Below are 10,642 nucleotides of genomic sequence, written 5' to 3' on the forward strand. Positions count from 1 at the left end.
TGTCTGTCTCATGCATCCTCACACTTATTACCAGGTTTAAGATCTGCTCTTCTATGGGGAAGAACATGCAAGGGCAAAAATAACTACTAAAAGCTATTTCATTTTATGTCCAGTTAATTCATATCATATATATCTTGTAATTTTCTTAGTACAGTAAGAGTAGAGGGAGTCATGCATGACCTTAACTTTTAGCAGACAGGACAGCAGATGAGGACAGCCACAAAATTAACTCTTTAATCACCTTGAAATTATTACTTTCTGCTTAGTCATGAAAAATATGGGCATTCCGCTCTAAGAGGCTCTGGCTCAAAACCTGTGAAGGAAGTTGTAAGGCATAAGATTTGAGAAGAATAATAACCCCCTTAATAAAGGCAAATGGTAAAAAGGTACTGCATCCACTCCACTCTTCCACTTTCCTTTCTCCAACATACCCTTTTCTCCATGGGCCTGTTGCTGTCACTTCATTTTCACTATATCTTTTTAATGTCATAACCATAATTTGCATTACAAAGCATTTATGTGGTGCCAGGGTACCACAGAGTCCCTACTGTGGTGCTTAACTAGACAAACTTCATTCTTTGCCACACACATCCCATGTCAACCAACATGAAAGAAACATTTCCTTCTATTATATTACTCAAAGACACAACCATTTCCTTTATTTACTTTGGAACATTTACTTTTTTTTTTTAAGAATTAGACATCTAATGAATTAGTTATTTTTGTTTATCTAAATCAATACCTTAACTGTTTGAGGTAGGCTTGTGGGAAAGTATTTCATTTTTGGTGGGTTATTTTGGTTGGTGTTTTTGTTTGGTTTGGGGGGGTTTCCTACTGAAGAAGCTCTACAGTATATTTCATGTTTGATCTTTACATGGCTAATAATTAGCATGAAAGAACTTACCTAATGTCCTCTGGTTTTTCTTTTTTCTGCTCATGAAAATCAGTATCTGGTGATTTAGGGTCTGAAATTTGCAGTAAGTTACCTGAAATTTAGCAGTAAACTTAGAGCAATCATGATTGAGCTATTACTTCATGTGATAAGGGAGTTGCCGGATCCAGCAGTTTTTGTGACCCAGATCTTTTCCTTGTTTCCAGTCCATTAAAACCTGATGTGGTGCAGTTGTAGGCCCTGGAGATCCCCTACATACACTTACCAAAGGACCAAGCTGCTAGAGTTCCCATTCCCAGGTCAGCAAAGAGGCTTAAGGGACTTCCCAAGCAGACACATGTATACGAGCAGACACACTGCACAGCCCGATGCAGGTAGAGCACAGCTCTTGCCAGCACCTCTCTAAACACCGACAGCACTAACACAAACAAGCATATGAGTACCACACATGCTAACTTAGTCCCTTTCAGCACATGCAGGCTAGAGGGAGACTGACAGAAAATGGGCGACAAGAGGAATTAGTAAGAAAAGGGTAGACATGCCTTAAGAAAAAGCAGTGTATTGCTGGTGTAATTCAAGCACGCATGTGACCCCACATTATTTTTCTGGCAGAAATAATTGACTCATTCCTTGCTCTGTCATGAAATAAATGAATGAATACAGACAGACTTTCTTCCTCTATGATTTGGGAATTGCTCCTGTGCAACTCCCAAGACTGCTTTACCTCCCGCTGCATGCCATCTTATTAGTTATTCTGTTGCTGTCAAACCTATTTAGATTGTACCCTCACACCACTTCAAAAACTGACATGTATTGTCACTGAAGAATAAGTTAGTTCTTAAACCAGAATTTGAGGAAGAAAAAGAAAAAAAATATTAAACTTTCTCGAAAGGTCTTCTTATAGAAAAACCAAAGCATTCAACAAGTTTGAAAGCAGAAGAATCTGAACATTAATTTCTCTCCAAGATTCTACTACAGTTTAGCTTCAGTCCAAAAGTTCAGTTCATGACCCCATAACAAGCTGCCCTGAGCCAGATATGCCTTTTCTTACTGCTTCCCCTGCCCTCACATACAGTAGTTTTGTGTCTGCACATGTTGAAGACCCAACCCCAGAAGCTTTTCAGATAAGAATGCTTATTGAAAAAAGAACCATGGGAGGACTGATCTAATATCATGACATTAAAGAAATAAATCCAGCAGTGATCAATTAGTTTGATTTACATGAATTTTTTTTTTTTTTTTTAAGTTGTATTCCAATGCAAACACAAAGTAGTACAAAACCAAGGACACATGCAGCAGGTCCAGCAAAGCAGCTAGTACCTATAGACCTGTGAGAAGGTAAACGAGTCCAGAATATTGAGGTCATGGAATGGCTGATGTCTCATAAGGATGCCGTTGCTGACACCAGCCAAGAACTCCAAGATGCTTAGCAGAGTACAACACCCAAATACGTACATCATGGTGAAACACAACTGGTCTTCCAGCTTCTTTAGACAGCCTTCTGGATAAAGCTGCTCTACATGGTCTAAGTCTCCCTTACAGTGAGGATGCTTCTCCTTACAGCAGCTTTCAGGGACACAAGCTGGATGATACCAAGAAGAAGATGATGCCTTTAGCCAGTCTGTGTAGTTGTGGACCCCACAACACCGCAGCTTCCTCTGCATTACATCCACAGCACTGCTTCCAGGATCCTGGGAACACGTCCAATTGTGCTGGTGAACAAGGTAACCCATAGCACTTTCCAGCTGAGAAGATGTCCTAATACAGTAGGAATGTGCCAGAACTGCTGAAGACATTTCCAGGCAAAGAAGGAGCAGCAGCAAATACATCAGAGTCCCTTGCTTATTGCGGGAACACTTAACAGAAATAGAGACAGCCAGAACTCCAGTAGGCAGCAATGTAAGTGCAGTTGCAAGAGCCAACCAACCAGGGAGAGACAAGTAAGACTCCGGAAATAAGTATCTGTAGTTCCTGAACAGCAGGATCACCAAAACTCCACCAAAGGCCTGAGCTGCAGCAGTACCCCAGAAGATGAAGCCTAAGAACTTCAGCAGAGATCGAGCAAAGGACCTGAGATAGGTATCCTCATGGCACCACAAAGATAGCAGCCCCATCACAGCCCTAACCCTCCTCATTCTGCTTGCTCCAGCTACCTTTAACCCTCATCACCACCATTTAAGAGGCTTCCGCCCCACTTACCCAGGTGCAGCAGATGACACTTCCACCTAAAAACAATTTGCAAGAGAGCAGCTGTGATGAGACTCCTTTAGGACAAAGACTATGCCCTGCATCAGCTTAACCACATGCTGCTGCTGCAGCTTGTTCAGCACAGCCTGCAGAAACCAGGAAAGTATGTGCCCAGTTTGCTGTGGAGGGTCCCTTACACTGCTGTCATTGGAGACATTTGCACTTGAAGGACAGCTGGGAAAAAGCTGCACCCCTTTCATGTGTGGAAGATCAAAATGCTAAAGATCTAAAGACCTGAATAGCCAGAGTGGTAGCCAGCAGTGCTAGTCCAGATTATTTAGACTGCCCAATTCTCCAGCAGTAGCCAGTATAGCAACAAACGTGCAAGTCAGAGCCATAAACAGATGAATGGTTTAAGCAGAGCTATTCAGTAAGGAATCTCCAGATGTGATACTCACCTAGACTCATTATCCTCCTCAACACCTTTATCATTCATTCAATTCTATAAGGTCTGTAATGGTGTTTATAATATTCTGCCCTTTTTCACTCAGCAAGATTTCTCTGTAGATAGCTTCAATTACTCAAGACACCTGGATGAGAAATCCCCGCCATTTCACACTTGTACCCCTCAGCTTGCATTACCAGTGATTTGGCTGACTGCTGTAATGACTGAATACAAGCAGCAGTAAGTGACATATTAACTTTTCCTTGTGTGTAAAGAAACTGAATTACACACCAGCTAAATCATTTCACAACAATAACAAAGGGAATTGATGCCACTTATCAGCATTATCAGAAGAAAATTATTGCTCAAACTTGTGGTACACATGAGCCATGCAGGATGGGAAACCTGCATAAATCTTGCCACAGATGCCAGGAAGGCAGATCCCAAGTCCAGCAGTGATTCCCTAATCATCCTGATGAATTCCCTTAACATCTCTTCCATTTCTCGAGACATAGAGCAAGACTAATGCAACATACATACTTAAGGGAGAATACAGAGAGATGATCCTCATTTTCAGAAACATGAGCACCTGCAAACCTGGCAGAAAATCAGAATAATTTGGTACTCAGATCCCTGGAACTCTGTTAAAGTCTCAGAAAAGCTGATGATCCCACATCTGTCAGACATTTAACAAAATTTTATTGCTGGTGTATACACCGTGCATACACAGATGTTGGGCGGATTCCCAACAAAATCTCTTTCTATATGCTGTACAAACAAGTTATTAAGGCTAATTATTTTTGGAATGAGATGAATGGCTTTTATTATTTTTAATCTTTTCATTAACAGTAATTAGCATGCAGTGATTAACTTGTTAAATCTTAACAAAATTATTCTTTCAAAGCTACTCCTGAATGTGTCTTCTTTCTCTGAAGTCTGTGTCTACCCTCTCTCCTGTTCAGACTGCTGCTACCCCCCAGCCCTCTTGCTGTGTTGGTTTTGCTTCCATTAACTCATTCTGTTGAATGCTTTTTTCTCTGATTTCTGTCTTCTGCATCAGCGAGACAGAGAAGGCGGGCAACAGAGTTCCCCTCACATCTGTACACACATGGAAGCTACACTGATTTGTTTCCACAGAGCAGAAAAAAATAATCAGAAAAGTGTGAGGAAACATATCAGAAACACATCAGAAAATACTGTGAGGAGGACCAACTAATTTTTAGCTTGAAAGCTTTGTGAAAAAAAGCATGTGAGCCTGACTCTTCCTTTCTGCTCTTTCCCGTGCTCATAAAGCTAAATGAGATATTAAGAAATGAGTTACAACATTACTTACTTTAAGCTTATTCTACGTCTCTGTTTGTTGCAGAACAAATGGGCCAGAGATCATACCTGACCACCAGTTCAACACGCGAATCAGAAGCACCAACACTAAACATTGACTGGGAGGTAGTCCCCAGGTGAGAGCTCTGAGTGCCCTTGGGGAAAATAGAGCACATTCAGCACCATGGAAGAGGAAATTGCAGCAGCGGGGATTACTATTGGCAGAGTTATCTAAAATCCTTCATCCACTTTGTGCTATGTAATGCATAGGAACTCAGGAAAAGAAAGCTTCTGCTCAAAATGTAAGACGAAGAACAAGAAAAATAGAATTGGCCCCTGAAGTACCCAAAAGACCTAACTAGCACGCTCAATAACACTGCCTTTGTGCTAACTAATTTTACCTGTGTACATGGACAAAAGCTTGAAAAAGCAATGGGCAGAGCTATCCTTCAGGAGGCTGTAATGCAACAAAGAGAATACAGGTATGACAGAATAGGAATGCTCCTCTGTTTTCTTTCCAGTGGTAAACAGCACAACATGATAAATGCTGTCCCTGTTTTCTCTGAAGTTGTTTCTGCTTATGAACTGATGAGTATTGAAATTCAAATGTGGGTGTAACAGATAATACACCATAGATAAACTATTTTCTGGAATGTTGCTGAAAGTATAATCCTTCAAGTTAATAAAATGTCAACAGCATACTTTTTTTTTGCATTCACTGCTCTGGAAAGCCGTGACTGACATTGAACTGCTCTGACGTGCCCAGAAGGCCAAAGAGGTTCATTCCATCTGGCTCCAGGAGTGGGACCAGAGAGCCATCAAGTCAATGTTTTGTTTGTGCAATGTAGGCAGATGACTAAACTCATTTTGGATGACACAGGCTGTCATACAGATTGATCAGGGAGCACAGCTGAGCTGTAAGGGGCAACAATTCAAATCAATAAGGCCAGCTAGTCTGTTCAGACTTGTGTGAACAAGACAAAGCCTAGAGGTGACCATGGCATCAGGCTACAGTGACGCAAGCCCATCTTAGAATTATAGAATCACAGAGTCACATAATGGTTTAGGTTGGAAAGAACCTTGTAGATTACCTAGTTCTAGCCCCCTGTCACAGGCAAGAAACCTTCCACTAGACCAGACTAGACAATCTTCGAAGTTTCATACAGGCCTCCTATAAAAAGAGAAAAGATCTCAAAGCCATACCTCAGGAACTGCTCTTAGTATCCCAGTGACAGAAACAAACCCCGAAGATGCCTCACTAAAACAGCTGCCATTTCCCCTGTAATGCGTGTACAGATGAACCTGTAGCAAGACCTTGCAGGTGAAGTTAAAACACTCAGAAGGAGGTTTGTTTTGAGAGTGTAGAACATTTTTAAAGGCCTTGTTAGATTAAAGTACACATACAGCATAAGATATGTCTTTAAAACATTACTAAAGCAGTTTTTATCAGTTTCCTCTACTTCACTTTTACATTAAGCTTCCCCACCGCTACACACCTTCTTGACACCTCCACTGGGTGGAAGCTGGTCTGTGACCCAGTTGAGCTGGCAAATCCAGAACTGTAAATGGGTATCATTGGTATCACTCCTCCTTTCACTGGTCTCAATCCTGTCTGCTGGTATTGGCAGCATATCTTTCCCAAGCCAAATAGAATTCACATACACTTTTTCCAGTTTCCAAGAAGAGCCCTGGCTGCATGTAAAGTGTCAACAATTAAATAGTAATATTTGGGGGGAAGGGAGAAAGAAACCAAAACCAAACTTTGATTCTTCTCAATCAGATCACTCAAGCTATAATGGGTACTCAAAACACCACACAGCAGAAGGACTGTTTCCAACTGGAAAGCTATTTCTAAAACACTGAAATCTGCTAATTGTGCTGCCTCTTTGAGAATAAAGAACATAGTTTTATGCAACACATCACATTACAAGATCATTCAGACAGCCCCAATGCAAAAAGATAAAAAAACCTGTAGCCATTGCCTACAGCTGCAACCATGCACAGCCAGTTTCCATAGTAACCAAAGTCAGATGATGTTCCCTTGCATGAGACTGATAACCTCCCATGGAAATCTTGAAGCAAACAGAGGTAAGTCTACCAGCCCCTATTCAAGGAGAATATATATTCCACTCAAGAACTGATTTACCATTATGAAGGTGTTTGAATTCAAGTCAGTCAGTTGTTTACCCCTGGCTCCATTTGCCATGTCAAAAGTGACCCTTTTTTGTGATTGAAGAAGCACATCAAATGTTTTCAGACTTTTATTTGGTTTTGCTTTTAATATCCCACATATTCATTGGTGTTGAAAATACTCAAAATCAAATGTCAAGAGTTTGGTGTTTTCATGTATTTCCCTCTTCCTTTCCTTTTATGAACTGAACATTTAAAAAGTGCAGACTAAAAGCTTTTTCTTTTTTTCTTGTTAAATTTTATTTTTCACTTCCTGTTTTTGTTTGCCACTCTGGAAATGCTATGAAATATCCTGTGACTGGGATGAACACAGACTATCAAGCTAAGAAAAAAGGAAGGGAAAAAATCACTTTCTGTATTTCTGTCACTTTGGAAATTGGAGACGATTTTAAAAGACACAGAATGGCAAAAGAAAAAAAAAGAAATTAAAATGAAAAGGGAATTTCTGTTCTTTTGATAGTCTTTGTTGCAGTTGGCAATAAAAACAGGTTTGAAGAGAAGGTACTTTGTAAAACCTTCAAAAAATTAAGAAAAGGCTGAACACCATGAAATTCAAGTCACCTTGACATTTAAAGTATTTTGTGACTTGGTTTTCATTGTTTTAAACCATCACTAGCTACAATATCACTCATGTGAAGGCAATACTCTCATTTGTGTTTGAAAACACATGCAAGGTTTCTGGGCATTTTCTGAAGTTATAAAAAGACTTTTAATATGAAATAGAGGCTCTTTAATCACTAACTCATAAAAATAGCTAACAGATTTCTCTTTAGGGAGGAGGCAGGAGTGCCTGCATACATTATCTGGAAGTTATTGAAGACCTGACAAGAAGCTTACACTTGTCAGAACTTCTTGTGAGTAAAGTTTGTTCTCTGTTGTGTCTCCTCAGAAAATTGAATCCTTGTAGAATACTTTTTCCTCAAGAGACGGCATTCATGCAACATTGTGCTGGAGCCCTGCTGGGCCAGCCTTCTCCTCTGTATTGCCTGTGAAAACTCAGGCAGATCCTGGCAACGCATAGCATTCTACTTTTGACCTTCTGCCCAACAAGTGAATGAATCTAGCTGCACAGACATAAAGCAGCAAGCTGTGAATAAAAATTTGGAAATCTTTGTTTCATATTGATGCTATAACATCTATATACAGCACCTGAGACAGGTCTTTCAAACCAATTTTCTGATACACCTTAAGATCAGTCAGTCTCAGCATCCTAAATTACAGAGGTACTTTTACAAATGTTGCCTTTGGATACTCTGTTACCAGAGAATATAGGCCTATTAAAGCTCCTCAAGCTCCAAAATTTCAACCTTAATTCATCAGGGTTTATCACAATATGGAAAATTGGATCCAAATGTTTATCTCACAAGGTAAATCTAGACTCAGTATCAGTTTGTTCTTGAGAGCACTGCAGCAGCAATGTACTTGTTTGAGTGTTATTGGTTCCTATAACTACTCAAAACTACACTGTAGGGGAGAGATTCAGCATGATCATATACAAAAAAATCTTGATTACATTTTCACTTAAGCAGCAACTTAGGAGGAAAAAAAAACATTGTAGCAGCAATTGATGTTATGAGTATAGGACTGCTTCTGAAATACTTGTTCTGTCCAAAGACAGAACATACAGCAATTACTTTCAAGATGAGAGCACTGGATTATCTTGGTGTGAGCATCTTGCAGACCTGCTTAGATCTGTAATGGGAGCTCACACAAAAGAACGGAATTTGTGCAGCTCATGTTTCATGAACTCATTGGTAAAGTTTGTCAGGGTGTAAGTTCTTCTGGTGAATAACTGAATCCTTCTTCAGTTCATTGACTGGGGAAAAAAATAGATGAAAATATTCATTTGGGGTCAATCTGAATAATTATTAAAAGTTCACTTTTCCACCAAGAAAGATATTAGCAAAGAATGTTTTCAGCCTACAAGGCAGCTGAAAATTTAGCCAAGTGAAAGTAAAAGTATTATTTGATAGGGTCTCTTTTCACTGGCATAGTAGTAAGTATATCTGTATCAAACATAATGTTCATCTCATGCCAGGTTTTATGGTGACTATACAAGAGAATTTATTTTTATTACCTTTTGTAAGTCATGATATGAGCATATAAAATGTCAACTTTGTTAGAATTAGTTTTACAGCACATTTCAAAGAAGTGGAACCAATTTTAATGGGATTTTTATGCATCTCCATTCAGATGAAATGCAGGTTTTAGAGGGAAAAAATCAAAACCAAAGATATATGCAATTTATTTCTGTGCTCTATTTCTATCTCCAATCTCTCCACCAAACAATTGCCTTCAAGAGGTATTCTGCGTTTAAATGGAGATGCTGTCACTGACATGCAAAGGATCTATTAGGTTTAAAATCATACAAGCATCTAAATACAAAAAAAAAAAAAAGCAAAAAAAGGAAAATATATTTGAACATGGAACTAACAACACATTTAAGGGAGAAAATGTGAATGCATTCCAGTACTGTGATGATGTCTCTGCTAACTTCCAGACCAATGACAAATAGAACAACTTGGCTTTGCCTTGGTAGGAGTAATTTTATTTTATTTCAGAATTTAGGTACTCACCAAAACTTAATTTTCAAGCCCAGCTGCTGGGAAACAGGAGCCTTTTCAGAGGTTCCCAAAATGATGAAATCCAGCTAGGTCTACCAAAAATATTCCAGTACTCCAGAAGCATCTTGCCTTTTCCCTCAGGATCTTGACAGGGCTGGTTATTGTTACCCAAGGACCTCCTCCAGCACCCTCCAGCAGAACCAGGCTCTGGGATATGCTCTCCATGAGAAAGCACAGGAGAGACTGCTTTCTTGCCTACCGTCTGGGGCAATTTTCCTCCGTACAGATAGTGGTCCTGAGTACTTGCTCCAGCATGAATATCCATGACTATATAAGCCAAGACACATAAGTATTCTCATTTTCAACAGTCAGATAAAAATTAGAGACTCAGTGTGAAGCTGAGGGGTGACAAGGGAGAAAAGGACTTGGAGGAAAAACTGTGTGAGTAGGTTTAGACAAATTCCATTCAATGTTGCTACCAATGAAAAAGACAGTGATGAAGAGCATAGTTGCTGAATCAGGATAAATTTTACCAAAAATACTCAAAAGAGAAAAAGCATTAACTGGATTTTTCACCTTGAATCACCTTCCAAATTTTTTGGGGGTGCTCTCTATAACAAAACAAGATAATTTCTATTTTTCTGATTGGCACTGTGGGAACAATCACTCAGGACAGAATAGAAAATTGCTCCATAATCTTGGTGGTAACTGTGGTCTTCCTTTTGCAGAGAATACTGAATGCTGCTACCCTGAGCATTCATCCGAAATAAAGCAATCAGGTATTACCTACACTCTCATTCCCACCACCACCCACTCATTGAGCTCAACATGATGTAGTGCCCATGACATTCAGGCAAAGAGGGGCATTTGTGTTTCATGCCAATAGGAAGGAAACCTTGCAACTGCTTCTACACATTTCTCCTCCCTCAATATTCATTTTCAGGTGGAGCATTGGAAAAATATCAGTGGTACAGGTATAAGAAACATTAGAGGTAGAAATCCATTCATTTAGGGAATTGAATGGCCATTTTGGAAAATTGATCA

At 39.6% G+C, this 10,642-nt stretch overlaps 1 protein-coding gene across 1 annotated transcript; it reads right to left on the reverse strand.

The window, feature by feature from the left end:
* Positions 1–2,151: 2,151 nt before the first annotated feature.
* Positions 2,152–9,923, reverse strand: LOC116438264 (tetraspanin-3-like). Its single transcript, XM_032097095.1, has 2 exons — positions 9,858–9,923; positions 2,152–3,045 (listed from the first exon to the last, which is right to left on the reverse strand). Exons 1-2 carry the CDS (start codon positions 9,921–9,923, stop codon positions 2,206–2,208), a joined length of 906 nt encoding a protein of 301 aa, XP_031952986.1. The 3' UTR covers positions 2,152–2,205.
* Between the last annotated feature and the right edge of the window lie 719 nt (positions 9,924–10,642).

Source organism: Corvus moneduloides, chromosome Z (assembly GCF_009650955.1).
Source record: "Corvus moneduloides isolate bCorMon1 chromosome Z, bCorMon1.pri, whole genome shotgun sequence".
NCBI lineage: Eukaryota > Metazoa > Chordata > Aves > Passeriformes > Corvidae > Corvus > Corvus moneduloides.

Excerpts from the sequence above, each read along its gene's own strand:
- LOC116438264 (XM_032097095.1), bottom strand. The coding sequence starts at position 9,923 with ATGGATATTCATGCTGGAGCAAGTACTCAGGACCACTATCTGTACGGA. Across the intron at positions 3,046-9,857 it reads GAGGAAAATTGCCCCAGACG|GTAGCTGGAGCAAGCAGAAT; the intron begins GTAGGCAAGAAA and ends TGAGGGTTAAAG.